This window comes from Camelus dromedarius, chromosome 14, assembly GCF_036321535.1.
Source record: "Camelus dromedarius isolate mCamDro1 chromosome 14, mCamDro1.pat, whole genome shotgun sequence".
In the NCBI taxonomy this organism is placed as follows: Eukaryota; Metazoa; Chordata; class Mammalia; order Artiodactyla; family Camelidae; genus Camelus; species Camelus dromedarius.
Window position 1 is genome coordinate 22,717,042 of NC_087449.1, and position 15,509 is coordinate 22,732,550.

Below are 15,509 nucleotides of genomic sequence, written 5' to 3' on the forward strand. Positions count from 1 at the left end.
CAATAAAACAGGTGTGACCTTGCTCCAAATACATAGCTCTGCTTCCTCTCCCACTCATCTTGGTAGCAACCTTGTCCTGGGACTATACATTTTACAGCATCCTGACCCTTTCCCTTCCCTCTTCCTCCATGTTAGGTCTTTCTCTTTAGATCTGAACCAGAGACGGTCAAGCACGGTGAAGCAGAGAATGTATTCGTTTACTTTCCTACTCCTTAACAGTTTTGGTAACAAAAACAAAATTCATCACAGGAATTTGAAACAAGGAAGATCAAATTGGGTTTGGGGTCCACTGAAGATTCTAACTGGAAATTAAATATAGATCAGAAACTCATTTGATGAATCCATTACTTATTAATCATATCCCATTAGGAGGGATTAATTAAGAGGTGATGCCCACTTGTAAAGAGTCAGCAAACAAGGAGGGAAAGGAGGAGTATCTCATACGTGTCACTTTTTCCAAACCCCTGGTTTGGTGTGTGAGGAGTCATTAGTGGGTTCACAAACGTCATTCTCTGTCTCCTTCAGGGACACAGCAGCGTTGCAGCTCCCCCACTTTTCACAGCCTTCCCCAGAAGCAGCCACTGTTAACTGTTTGACCTATACCTTTCCAGGTCTTTCTTCTTCATCTCCACATATGAATAAATATGAGTAAAATATATCACTAGAAGATATTTAGAAATATTAACCAAATTCTTCTTTCACTGCAACTCCCCAATTCAAACAGCTTGGCTCTCTTGTGCTTAATGAGAGAAGGATGGGGAAAAATAAGTATGGGGGTTGTGAGGGTCTTCCCTGGCTTTGGTTTTCCAGTCTAAAACCCTTGGAATGAGGATGAATCTTAGCTTACACCCATGGTAAATAAGAAAAGCAGAGGATTTGAGGACAGAGGGATCGCCCACTTATCGTGTCCTCACCCTTGGATATTCCCCTGGGAGGTGGGGAGCAGGGAGATTAACAGAAAGTGGTGAGGATATAGATTTTGGAGGGTCTTGGAGTGAGGGTCTTGACAGCCTGTCTCTGAGGCAGCATCCTGAGAAGTTGCCCATATACAGTCTCTCAGACATTCCAGTGCCCTGGTAGGGATCAGGAGGAGCAAAATGAGTCCTGGGCCTGAAGAATGATTTCTGTGCCCATGGGCAAATTGGAGGAGAACCTCTCTGTCTGAAAGGATGGAAACAAGTGTGTGACTGACCCAAGAATCAGGAAGATGGATAGCTTGGCAGACTCCTTGTGTTGACAGAGGACCTTGAGTATCAGATGAACCAATCACCAGCCCATCGTCTTGGTTCACATTTTCTTTCCTTGAAAATGTTGCTCTGTTGTTGTTTTTATTTGTACATTGAATCACTTGATCTTCTTGCCTGAGGGCCCAGAGGGGTCCTGCTGGACATACTAGAATATATCTTAAAGTTGACTATTCTGAGTCAGTTTTGAAAGTTCCAGTGTACTTTCAATAAACAGTGTCCCCGTATCAGAGTCAATATGTAAATTCAGGATGTCTTTGGGTTTTTTTGGTAAGTTTTTATTGGATTATATCTCTAAATATTGGTTTGATCTTTTGCTTTTTTTCTTTTTTGAAGAATTCAGTTATAGGTGTGTTAGATCTTCTTTGTCTTCTACAGCTTTTTTTCTCTTAGATTTTCACTTTTTATTTTGTTTCATTTTCTTGGAAATTTTCATTTCACTTTTTAATATCCCCCTTGTATACTTTGTTGAATATATTCCCTCTTGTACACCTTGTAATTTAGCCCTAATTTGGGGGATCATTGTCTTTTCCTTCAGTTTGTTTTCTGTGTTCAATTTCTATTTCATGTGTTTGTTTTGTGGCCATTCCTCTTCTGCGTTTGTGAGTTTCTGACTTATGTGTTTGGTTTTTTTTTTTTTTTTTTTTTTTTCGTATCTGTTGTGACTGTTTAACAATATTTGATTCCTGTTGAATGTGGTGCTGCAGCTTCTCCTACTTGAAGGCTGGGTCTTGAGTGCTTTCACCAGCTGATTCTCAAATTTTATTTAAGGTAATTTCATGTGGATGTTGGCTGCCTTTTTCTGTCATTTCTCAAGGCTTTTGGATTTTCCTGGACCAGATGTTTCTACAGATGGTGTCAAAGGATGAGTGGCTTCTAGTTCCTTAGTTCAAGACTGCCACCTTCTGTTGGTTCAGTGAAGTACTGAATAGCCTCTCTGGGGGTAGGGGAGGAGGATTAAGGAGAGTTTAGTATGTTTTAGATTTAATGAAACTCTTATTTCTGTAGAAAACTTAATTTCCACCAATTTTTTTATTCTTCTGCCTTTGTCACTAAATCTCTGAGAGATGTCTCCTCGTCCCCTTTTCTCTCCCAGCAGCTACACCCTCTCCACACTTAAATGTTTAGGTACATTTCAACCCATGTACTTTCAAGCCCCTTCCTTTCCCCAGTAGTGAGTGCTCTAACCCAGTGTGGCTGTTCTCACTAATTTTCCACTTAAGTGTAGAGTTTTTCCACTCAAGGGATGCCATTGCACTCTCCTTTTTCTGAATAATCCCTCCCTCACTCTCCACTGCCATATGGACTCCAAAGCTGGTGCTACTAATTTCAGATCCTTATTTCTCCACTTAAATGCAATGAGTTTGTAGTCTCCTGTTTTCTGTATATGGTAGATATGATTGTGTTACATGGTGAGTTGTGATTTTATTTGCTCCCCTGGAGCTGTACAGTTTTGGGAAGTGCAAGGTGGGGAGCAGCCAGGCTGTCTGCCCCTCTCCCTATCACAAGGGGCTTCTCCTGTAGGAGCTGTATTTCCTCCATGTCTCGAGCTCCCACCAGACAGGCCTGCTGGAATTTCTGCTTCCGCTGAGTAATCCTGACTCATCTTGGAGTCACATACTCTGATCCAGTCTCCTAATCTGTACGATGTCATCTGTGTAGGATGTGATGATGTGATCTGCTCACGTAATGCAGCTGTTTCAAGAATAAACTAAAGAATGCCCAATTAACATGTAAAGAATAAAGTGCTGGGAAAGTAAGGAGCTTGAGGCCACAGTAAGTGAGGCAGCATGGTGTAGGAGACAAGAAAATGAGACAGGAGATCGTGACTCTTGGGCTCAGGGTCTTGCTCGGCCACCAACTGTCACCTGATCCAGGGAACACGTGTTTCCCCATCTGTAAACGGGAGGTAAAATGTCGAGAATGGGGCTGCTGCAGAGCAGCATGGATGAGAATATCCGTGAAGGTGTGCACTGCCGAGTGTAAAAAGCTATACAAATGTTACAGGAATTCACTAGTTACAAGCAGGGAAAAAAATCTTTATTACTATCAAATTAAAAAGTATGAATCAATCTTCAAGCAAGATAAAATAATCAATAACATAATTAACAGTTAAGGGAGCATGTACAGATCAGACTACAGGTTTAGATACTTTGAATTAAGCACAAACACCAAAATCAAGAGGGCCGACAACTTCCACATGAGGAAAAGCGCTGACTTATCGTAAACACGCGACTTCCGGGGAAATGGAGCTGACATTTCACAGGACGGTAAACCAGGGACAAACTATCATTAGGTTAGAGAGCTGATTTGAGCTCGTGAGAGATCACAGTGAAATGCCGTTGCAACTCAACAATTTCCCAAGACCTGTTCGTCTCAAAAACAAGAATATATAAAAATCAGTAGTACAAATTCTCACAAAACTAGAAAAGCCTTCTGAGCCCCGACACCTCAGAGCTCACACAAAGACTGAGCTTTCATTTTTCTTCCCTTTATTCTTCTCTAAACTAGATACAAAACAGTTTGTTTTTACCTAAGCACATTTCTGACTTTGTATCCAAAGCTTTAAAATGAAGAAAAGAAAGGTTTTATGAAATGGAGTTGAGACTGCTCTTCTGACAAGTCTGAAACAGGAAATCTTCTATTTCAAGAATAATGATGTGCTTCCTGGAATAGCCTAATTATCGCCAAAGAAGGCATGAATACTCACGCCATACAAAAGTTTTCACCCTTTTGGAAATGTTTTCCCATCTTTCCCTCTCAACCCATCTCTTTCACACACACACACACACACTGCCCCAATTAGGGAATTCCCTGAAGCATACAGATAATGGCATTTGTTTTGGCAAGAATTGTGCAATTTGTTAAGAGAAAGATAAAGTATGGCATTTACCAACAATTGTAATTATAATATGTCTCAACAGATGCAGGAAGCAGACTCCTCTTCCTAGTTGAAATGTGGGCTCATGGTTTCCCCACATTGGGTTGTGTATATGTCTCACCTGGAAACCAGACTGGGTCAGTTACACATGGAAAAAGATGGTAACGTATGACCAGACCACATTCCCGTATTAAAGGAAGTCTCTGTTGCTAGGTTCTTCTTTTGAGACACCAGAGACAAGAGAGTTACTGCAAACGGAGGGGAATAGACAGAAAGCAATTCGTACTACGAACATAACTCTGTCTTACGAAGTGCCGTTCTGGCAAAATTACTGCAGCAAGAAAAGATACTGTCTATTAAATGAAAGGTACTGAATGAAGTTCATCAGGTAGATGTGAATGCCTCCCGAGATCCTGTGACCCCGCAGAGGACAGATGAGACGTGCGCCCTCTGTGTATACAGTGTGCAACTGTGCCAGGACCCGCTGAGTGCCCACCTCCTGTCTCAGCACCAGGGTGCCGAAAGCAAGGATTCCAGGTGGGAGCAAATACATTGTGTTACCTAGTAATGAGAACAGGGGGCTCAAACTAGGCAAATGTACCCCAAAAAGGCCCTTTTAAATTTCCTGATTAACCCCTATAGGTATATGAAAAGGTTAAACAAACAGGCTTATTTCAGCTTTTAAATACAAGGAGGCAAGGTAATTGAGATAAAACTATCTAGGACGTAGGGTCATTGTGGAGGGTTTATTAGGCAACGCATGTAATGCACTTAGCCTGGAGTACCAGTGAGCCGTAACTACCAACAATGCTGATACTTCAACATATTTGGAAATACTGTCTTTATGATTTAATCAAAGACCTCTCCCCAACCCAATCCCTAGCAGATGGTAAAACTTCTTTAAACAAATAGCCAAATATTGAATGCAGGTTCCAGTGACCTAAATTCTATAAAAGCCCTATTTATGGGTTTTATGGCATCTTTCTATCTAAAATTATCCCATCCACAACCTCATAAATGGCAGGAAAAGCCACAGCAGCATCTCTCTCTCAGGAATCCACCCCTCACCCGTGGCTATTCTTACCTTTTTCCCTTCCCTACCAAAGAGACGGGCATACCTGGGGGAAGCTGGGGCTCGTGTGAGCTTGGCTGCTGGAGCGCGCGGGGAGTGACCCTGGGGGAGACAGGGAAGACAGGAAGCCTGTATCCCATTTCTGCCAGGGCTGTGCCTGACAAGCAGTGCCACCCTGTCAGCAGGTGGGCACAGAGGCATGGGTCTGGCATGCAGGCACATGCTCATGTATAACGGAATACAGGGAAGATGGTACGAGAGTCAAGGGTTACTATGTCAGGGGCTCAGTCATCATCTGTTCACCTGCCAGCACTTCAGAGAAGATCAGTTACCATCAGGGCCTTGCATGGGGGCGGGAGCAACTTGTTCTGACGTCAGCGAGGCAAAGTGAGTAGTGTCTGGCCAGCTCGCAGGAGCCCAGGCCTGGGTGTGAGCACCATGGCTGGGGGCGGCCCAAGCATAAAGGTCCCTTCAGGGGCACTATACCATGGACACCGAAAGGGTAGCTGAGGACCACGGCTTGCCCCCTCCGCGATCTAGCCGGGACCCGAGCCCAGCCCCCTTCGACAGCCTTTCATTTTATTTACGGATGAGGGCTCAGACTCTCCTCTAGCAGCTTCCAGGGGAAAAAAAACAAAAAAAAAAAGGAACAGTCCCAGACAAAGCTGAAAGTCCCCGTTATGAACTCCACTATTTCTGATGTGAGGCCACTTGGAAATACAAGCAAAACCTCAGAGGCCTGGGTTGCTTGGGACGGGACACAGCGAGTTAACGTCCAGGAGCCGAGTCGGGAAAGCCTGGGTTTGAGGCCTGTCTACACTGCGCATCGGCAGCAGGAGCCAGAGCAAGACGCTTCACGCTCCTGACCTTTGCCCTCTGTCTGCACACATGGGATCATGCCTCTAACTCAAAGGACGGAAAGAGGAAATGAGATGTTTGTAAAGGTCCTGAAACTGCACATACCACCCAGTAGGTCAGGCCTTCAGTAAATGGTACCTAGTATGTGTTTGCGTCAGTGTGAGAGGGAAATAGCACAGTGACGTTTTCAAGTGGGAAGCCTGTCCGATAACGGAAAGCGAAATGAATGCAGAGCTGGCCAGACTCACAGAATATGAGGACAGGCAGGAATCTTAGAAACCACCCAAACTACATGCTTTGCCTAACTGTGAAGGAACCTCGTGTGTGGCGGTAGAAGGAAAAGCAAAGAAAGATGTCCCTTTAATTTTATCTTTGTCAAAATATTTTGAAGTCCTTTTTATTTTAACAAAATCATCGAAGGAAATGCTAGATTGTTGAAGAGAACCAGAAATAGATATTTTAGGCCACTGAACATGAAACGAGCATTATGTTTCAAAGACCACAGAAAGAATGTCTGGCTTTTCTGGGTCTCACCTAGCAAAGCTGATTGCCCTCCACTGCAGGGCAACCTCAGAAACAGCCAACACTGCTGAGACACAGGATGACTCTGACACTGGCCATTTTTGTGTCTATTTCGCTGGAAGGGAGAAAGGAGGGAAGGATGGAGGAGTGGAGTATGGAGTCAGGGATCACCTAGGCCATTTCCCATACCTCTTCCACGCTGGTGCATCTGCTAAACACCAAGAGGAGGGGAGGAAGAGGTCTGAAGATTTTTCTGCTTCCGAAAAAGCACACACTTTCCTCTTCTGAATGATCCATATAATAACCTTAACTTTCTATATTTCCTAGTCTGTGGAAATTATCTCCACAGCAGGACTACTCTAAATTGTGCAATTTTCCTCATATCAGACTTGTTTCTCTCTATGCCTGGTTGCCCAGGAAACCTGAGCTGTATCTGCATGTCTGATTTCCCCCACCCCCATCAACGGGCACTCAGGCACGACTCTCCGCAAGCACTCAGAAGTCAATACCATGCACTGTATTTCACATACCTGAACTGGGCATTTTAACTACATAAACCTAAAAAGTAAAATCATCTCACTTCACTGCTATTTGGAGGATAAGGAGGAAACCGGTCTAGGTTTCCACTAAGGTAGCCAAAGAACATTCACATGAAGGGACAAACCAGCCAGAGCTGGGGCAGGATTCGCAAGGAAGATGCACTCGCTACCGTGCAGAACACAAGTGTCAGTGAACTGACTGGGGACTCACTGGGACGTCTCCAGAAAACAAGTAATGTGTTTCAACACCACTGAAGTGCTGAAAACAGGCCTCTTCTTTTTTTTCTCACCAGTATGAAGAGCTCGACAGAAGTCACTCCCAGGAACAGTAAAGAACCCTTCCTGGGGACAATCGCGATGCATGAAGAGGAATATTTATTTTTAAGGCAACAGGAATATACTTCATTGTCCTTCCCAAAGGAGAGCAAGAATTATAAAAGATGGCCACCAAGTCTGGAAACCAGGCAAATCCTTTGTAAATGGTTTATTGATATTACATTCCAATGAATGACAAAACAGTATGATCTATATTTCTAGACTTAATGGCCACCCTCTAAAAAGCATCTTTGGAATAGAATAAAAAAATTAAGATTTTGTTTTCCCGTCATCGTAAAGCTGTCATCATCAGTCTAGGCACAGCTAGTGCAACATTTCCCTCAACCCCACAGGCTCCATTCCCTTTACCAACAACTATTTATAATACGCTTGAGTCACTCACAGGAGAGAAACACTGTCAGCATCAATATTTAGCAGCATTTTCAAAATACATTTTTTTGTCTTGAATAAAAAGCTAAACTATTCTTTTTGTCCAGTAATTCCATACAGTCTTACTTACCTCTATACATAAGATATGGTCTTTTAACATTTATGTAGGTGAATGTTCCCCGGTTTCTGAGAGTTCCCCATAGACTCTGAGGGTTTTATTTTGCCACAATAAAAGAAAGAAGCGGTGTCAACCCATGGGAGTCAGACCAGCAATTTAAGCAGACCCTCCACATAGCTCAGATCCTCGCGGATGAAGAGATTCAACACCGTCCCCTCGTGCTCGGCTCTTAGGAATTTGAGAGGGAAAAAGCAATAACAATCTGTATTGCTTAAGAGTCTAGGAAGGGAAAGCAGGTGTAAAAACTGCAGTCTAATGAAAGTCGTAGAAGCCAAATCCTTTCATTCCAGGATGTCTGGAAACGAGAGATTCTGGGGACTATGGGTACAAAAAAAAAGTGTCACTCCTAACAGAAAAAAAATGAATTGTGGACAGTCACTCAAGGCTACAGAAGCAACCACTGAGAGCAACTGGCTTCAATCCCATTGTCAGCAGGAGGGCACACAGCAGAGAACCTGGGACAAAGCCATTCTCGGGCCTCCAGGTGTAAGGTTCAACAGCCTTTGGGGCTGGGGAGAACCAGGGACCACCACCATCATTTGTAAAAAGGCTACTATGACAACAACATGGCTGTCAAAAATCAGCTAGAACTTTGGGTGTACACCATTTGAAATCCAGGCTGTACTTGCTTTCTTGTGAAGGACTTGAGACATGTGCAGAGACATCTTAAACATGCGTAGGTGACCCTTCTTTTAGAAAGGCAGAGAAGAGCCTCTTCATTAACTCTTTCTATTCATTAGTTTTCACATCAGTTCACCATTTAAACTAGAAAAGACGCTGCAAGCTATCTCAGCTAGCTTCTAATTGGGACACGGCACCACTACGACACACACAATTGGATGAATGACCATGTCTTCCTGGTTCATCCACTGGGTGGGCTCAGTATGCTTCTTTGGACTGAATAGGTGTGATCTTGTTCGAGAAAAGCGTGTAAACGTAGGGCCAGATTTTGTTCGTCTCGGTTCCTGAAAACTGGTGGAGAACTCCTCGGCTCCTGAAAAACAAAGCCCAACACACAAGGCATTTGAGGTTTCCTTTTGACATGATACCAGAACCTGGGTATAGTGTAAGCACGGTCCCGTGGTCTGTTATCACACATCACTCAATGCCCAAACGGCCCCTACGGATGTATCGACGCCACCACTTAGGTATATTGAAATAAATAAGGCCGTAGCTTCAGGAAGCGTGGCGTGCTTGCCATCCCGCCGCCTTTTCTTCTCCCCTTTAAAACATATCAAAGAAGAGCATCATAGGGACAATCCCAAATCTGCCTCAGTACACACATTTGAAAGGCAAAAATCACTGACAAACTCTGATACTCTAAACCCTCACTACTTACAACGGTAGACCATGAAACGCATGATGGATTCTAATAATATGATCAGGAACCTCTGACCTAAAGGCTTGCTAAACTGTCGGGGGCTGCAGGGCCAGAAATCGACTATAACAGAGGCAGTACGCTGCTGTCCTGAATGTGGGCTGCATGTGGGTTTTGTTCGGTTCCACGCTGTTGTTACTTTTCTAATTTGTGACCAATAAAAAAGTTGGGAGATTTTTCCCATAGACGGAGCCTGATCTCTGCTTCTCTTAAAAAATGGGGATCATTGGCCACACTGAGCCTGAGTGCCCTGTGGTGATAACTGGCTGGAGCAACAGAGGAGCTGTCCAGGCCACTGTCATGTGACTACCCAGCTTGCCATGTCCCCGACCCGGTGTGACAACCACGTCCATCCAATACCTGCCTGGCCCCTGCAGCAATCTGAACTTACAATCTGTAGTTTACAGGTTTAGCTTTTCTTTGTTAAACTCCCTCCAGACATGTGTAGGCCACAAGTCCCTTCTAATCCTCTACCCAGATCAGATGTTTACATGTAGGAGTGTCAAAATGTACATGTATTGCAGTCCCTTAAAAAAAAAAAAAGAAAGTAAGTCTAGAAGCAATTTTATAATCAAACAGACAGAGGTGAGGGGGCTTAGGTCCTTATGAAAGTAAAGTACCAGGCATCCTCTCTCATGTACAACTCCAGCACCTCATCTCACTTCTGGGGACGTATCGGGCCTTCAGGGTTTATCCAGCTTAAAGAAACGACCCCGCCCCAGCCCAGTGCCCTTCCCCTGGGGCACCACGCCTCTACGGTTGGCCCTCTGCCACAGAAACACTGACGCACACTCACTTGTATAGTTCGATGACTGGTTTCGCCACCTCTTTGTACTGTCTTAGTCTGGCAGCAACTGCTTCAGGTCTGTCATCCTCCTGCTGGACTAATGGTTCACCAGTGATGTCATCAACCCCCTATAAATACCAGAGAAACCAGTCAATACGGACAACAGTGGGGCCAGTCCACAGGCAGAGACTTCCCTGCGCAAAACCACGTGTTCACCTTTGACTCCCACCACAGGTCGAGTTAGGTCTGGGTGACAACAGTAACGGTGAGGGTAGTTGAAAAAGAAATGGCACTTGTAACAGCTTGTTAACCTTTTTCTGTGAGCGCTGACATTAAATCTTTATTAACTTCCCAGATCTTTCCAAACATGTTCCAGCGCTTTTGATAAATGATATCTTCAATTCACAGTTCAAAATTCCACACCGCCTCCTCCAACAACAACCAACCATTAGACAATGTCACAGTGGCCCTCTAAATATTCCTAAAACTGCCTTGCTTTCTAAAGCCTGAGTTCTTAAAACGGAAAATAAATGTCTCAAAGAATCAAATGGTTTACTTAGGAAAAACACCAATCTAGGAAACGGTATTTCAGTCCCATCTCTGCTTGCTTCCAAATTCTATCATGTACCTCTTCTGAGATTAATCTTAGGTTGTTTTACTAAATCAAATGATGACTTATCTAAAGGTAGATTAAAATAGGCATGAATCATGTACCCGTGATAATCAGGAAGAAACATTCTGAGAACTGAAAAACTGCAATTTTAGAAAATCTGATTTTTGATTATTTTAACCTCCTCCAGAGCCATACCTACTTACAAATAGCAAAATGGACACATCAGAATTTTTCCTCCCATGTCCGTGGCCATGGCCCACCAAGGGAGATAGTCACAAGATATAAATCTGTCAAAAGACAGGCTAGAGCAGAACCAAAAGGCTCAGACAACTCAACTCCATAACCCAAAACTGGCTGTAAGTTTGAAATGCACTGAAATTCCATGACAGCTCAGGGCCGTGGGTATGTAACTTACACTGAGGACTTACTGGTGAGCCACATAATGATCACATGTGCATTCCATGGCTGTTACCCTGACAGAACAGGACAGATGGGGTGGAAGAAGGCTGCAGGTCACCTGTGTTCCCCTCTCCTTTATTTCACCTATTGCTACAAAGCTCAGAAGTCATTTCCACGAGTATCAGGAAATACAGCAACTGCTTCCAGGAAGAGCAGAATGATGCTGGGACAACAGCATCTCCCCTGGTCGGGGAGGCGGCTACGGCCGCTGGTTGAGTTGGCCCAGACCAGCACTTCCACTGCTGTCTTTGGAAAGAGCATTGTAATGGCAGGTGTTCTTTTAGAGATACCCAGTCTTTGGAAAGCAACTCAGTGTTAAAGCTCAAATTTTAGGAAAGATCCTTCTATCAGCACAGGTCTATGCAGAGCCCAAATGTGAAGCATTTGTGTTAGATTCCAGTGAGTATTCAGAATCCTATTTTCCAATCCATTTTTTCCCCCATACTAGCTTCTTAGGATGGAATGGAAGGAATCTAATAAAGGAATTCCAGAACTACTCACATTTCAAAAAGAAGACTTCAAAAGGAGACTACTGCTTAGCACAAATGAAAGAGACTCATCAGAACTTAATAATGACTTATGGGACCCAGGAGCCAGGAAGGTGTCCTTAACCACTTAAAGTAGTTTTCTGTAGGTATTACTGACTCCATCTATTTTCAGGTCTAACCGATTCCATAAACATTAACTCAACAAGACACTATGGCCACCCCTTCCACATTTGGATAAGGACAAGTAACACTATCTACCACCAAATAATTGAAGTTGAGAATTATCAGATTGCACTAATTCCTGTCTTTACCAGAAAGAACAGTAACTCTTTAAATGAACTTGTCAATTTCAAAAGTTTCTTTAAACATATACTTTTCCATGGATTTGATTTTATGCAAATATATATTTGATGCTCACTCTGACCACTCACATGACCCCACTCACTCTAACACTGCTCCTTACTCTGTCCCAGCCCCAACCATTTTGCCAGTCTAAAATAAATCCTTTATGTCTTTATCCTACTTTATCCCTGCTCTTATGAGGCTAGAGAGTACTTATAAACACATAAACAGATATACGTAAAGAAGGGTGGTCACTGTGCTATTTGTTTTTCTCATTCAACAATACCCAGGGGAAATATTTCTCCAGGTCAAAGGATATAATATTAAGCCATTCTTTTTACTAAATGTGTAATATTCCAAAATGTGGATATTCTCGAATTTATTTAACCATCCCTATAGATGAATATTCATTTTGTTTTCAAGTTTTGTTTTGTTTTTCCCACTACAAACAACACCCTGAAATAAACCTCACTGAGTACATGACCTTACCTGCTAGTACTTTCCATAGATGGTACTCCTAGAAGTGGGCTGAGTGAAACATGTATTTAAAAATTTTAATGTAGGTTGCCAGGTTGCTTTTGTGAAAGATTATTAATATTTCATATAATACAGATGAGGATACCATTTTCCCAGATCCCCAAAAACAATAAATGTTGTAAATGTCCATTTATGTTCCTTGACTACTAGTGGATGAGAATTTAAAAATACTTGTTGGCTATGTATATACATTTGCTATTTTTGGAATAACCTATTCCTATCAGTCACCCACTTTCCAGCTGAAATGTTCTGGCTCTTTCTTGTCAATCTGTGAAAGTACTTTGTATATTCTTACATGTACATGAGGTGGATTGAAGTCCGGGTTATAGACCCTTCCACTAGGAGGGTGAATCCAACGTCGGCTGAGACGATCTTTGAGCGTTTCAAAGGGAATGTTCAAAGTGATCACTAGATCCAGTTCACATATTTTGTCCAAGGCTTCAGCCTGAACTAACGTTCTAGGAAAACCTAAATGCCAAAAACAAAACATATCAAATGCAAGACACTTCTCAATTCCAATTAATTGTTTAAATATTTTCAGTGACAGAATAATCAAATCTGTACATATACTACCCAGAAAGGAGTTTTAATCAGAATTTGTATCGACCTTCATAAATGTAATACTAGAAGATATTATGTCACTTTATAACCTAGCTTCAGCATTTGGAATCTTCAAGGGTAAAGAGTCATACAATAAAAGCAGAAAAATCACTAAACTTGTCCTAGCGCCAGTCTCGGCTCTGCTATTAAGTACCTGTGGGACCTCGGGCAAGTTGTAACACCTCCCTTTCCTCTTCTGTTAAAGAATTGAAACGACAAAATTGTATTTGTGCCCTTTTAGCTCTAACAGCTTATGAGTATACTGTTCTTAGGCTACCACACAATAGATGTACACACACATACATGTACGTTTATGTGTGTGTGTGTGTATGCATGTACATACTTCTTAGGTCTAAGTCAATCAAAGTAGGGTCCTTCACTCCAGACTTTCATTTGAGCCTGCACCATAACAAGGAGGGCAAAATTCCAAACTCAAAAAGAACTGGTGCTTTTGAAACTATTTGGATACTGCAAAACTTATGTATAAGTTTTCACCCTACTTTTCTAAATGTGGGAAAATAAAATTGCAAAATTGAAATCTGGACTCATGGGCATCACTTTCTTTACTGTAGTTAATTGACCCCAAATTTTATTTATATATATATATATATATATATATATTTCTACACCCCCCCCAGGGATTGACCTGCTTTATTTATTTTTATTTTATTATTGAAGTATAGTTGGTTTACAAAGATGTGTTAGTTTTTGGTGTACAGTACAGTGATTGAGATATATAGAGATATATAGATATACACATACATACATATACACACACACACATACCTGTATTTAGGAGCCAATCTCTGCTGAAAACTCTCCAACGCTCCCTTCAGAGCCTTCCTTATTGCCTGTGAGGCCAGGGCCCTTTCTCCCAAGCCTGTTCCTCCCAGGCTCCTCATCCTCGCCTTTTACATACAGAAACAGGCTCCTCTTCCCTCCTCTCCGTACACTGGGACTCTGGGCTAAGTCATGGATGAAATTTCTGATTTTCCTTGGTTTTGCATTTTTCCCAGTTGCAAACCAACTCACCTATTCCCTCAGCTTCACCTTTGGGCTACCCATGACACCATCTCCCTTATCTACACATCCCTAATTTACTCTTCTTTTGTCCAGTGTCAAATGACGTGGTGCCCAAAGATGACTTTGGCCACATCAACTTACTTTCAGTATTGCTCTCTGCAGGCCTCACTAGCTCCTTTCTATCTTTGAATGTGTCCAGGATACCTCTGCCTCAGGCCCTTTGCACTTTCTGTCCTCTGCCTAGAATGTTCTTCCTGCAGATCTCCGAATATCTGACTCCTTATCATCTGAGATATTTACACAAATGTAATTTCCCCAGGGAGACTTTTAAACTAGTATATTTAAAATAGCCCCATTCCGGGGGAGAGGGTATAGTTCAGTGGTAGAGTGCGTGCATAGATAGCATGCACTAGGTCCTAGGTTCAATCCCCAGTACAGCCATTAAAAAAAAAGTTTTTTCAGGGGTTGCATTAGATGTGTGGATTGCTTTGGGTAGTGCGGCCATTTTGATAGTGTTGATTCTTTCAATCCAAGAGCATAAGAAATCTTTCCATTTCTTTGTATCATTTTGGTTTCCAGAGTATATAGGTAACCTCCTTGGTTAACTTTATTTCTAGGTATTTTGATGTTTTTGAGGTAATGGAAATGTTTATGTCAGTTATAAAATTCTGGTTTTTGAAGTGAAAAAAAAAAGTGAATGAAGGGCTGCAAATGGCAAAATATCCTTCTTTCTTATGGGTGAGTTGTATTCCATTATATATATATATACATATATATATATATGCTGCATCTTCACTATCTATTCAACTATTGATATGCACTTAGGATGCTTCCGTATCTTGGCAATTATAAATAATGTTGCTGTTTAAAAAAATTTTTCAGTAAGCAAATAAAGCTAATTACACCCCTCTTTCCCCACCCAAAATAAAATAGTCCCATTCCCCTCCCATTATCTATCTTACTATTCTTTTTAGTTTCCATCGTTTAATACTATGAACAATTTCCAAGTATTTATGTTTATTTTCTATCCCTATCTCAGTCCCTGAGAAAAGGGACACTTTTTGTCTTGATCATTGCTATTCCCTTTAGCTCCTAAAAAATTGAAACAGACAGGCAATTTAGTATAGGGCCTTGTGGCTATCTCCAAAGTTCCCTGGTGAGCTTGCTTATAGTACTTTGCATGTAAGGTTGCAAGTTCCATCAGAAATTATCCATCCCCTACATCTTACTTACTAAACTCAACATCTGGTCTGCGGTTCAGTGTAAGCTTTGGTCACAGTGAG

The 15,509-nt window shown here is 42.2% G+C and overlaps 1 protein-coding gene across 4 annotated transcripts in view; it reads right to left on the reverse strand.

The window, feature by feature from the left end:
• Nucleotides 1-3,262: 3,262 nt before the first annotated feature.
• The window catches only part of AK4 (adenylate kinase 4), a 70,319-nt gene continuing 58,072 nt past the window's right edge, over nt 3,263-15,509 (reverse strand). For all 4 annotated transcript variants that reach the window (XM_031465311.2, XM_031465309.2, XM_031465307.2 and 1 more), the window contains 3 exons: nt 12,899-13,071; nt 10,174-10,292; nt 3,263-8,993 (listed from right to left, as the gene is read on the reverse strand). In XM_031465311.2, the coding sequence (XP_031321171.1) occupies nt 8,879-8,993; nt 10,174-10,292; nt 12,899-13,071 (407 nt within the window). In that variant the 3' untranslated portion in view covers nt 3,263-8,878. The remainder of the gene's footprint in view (nt 8,994-10,173; nt 10,293-12,898; nt 13,072-15,509) is intronic.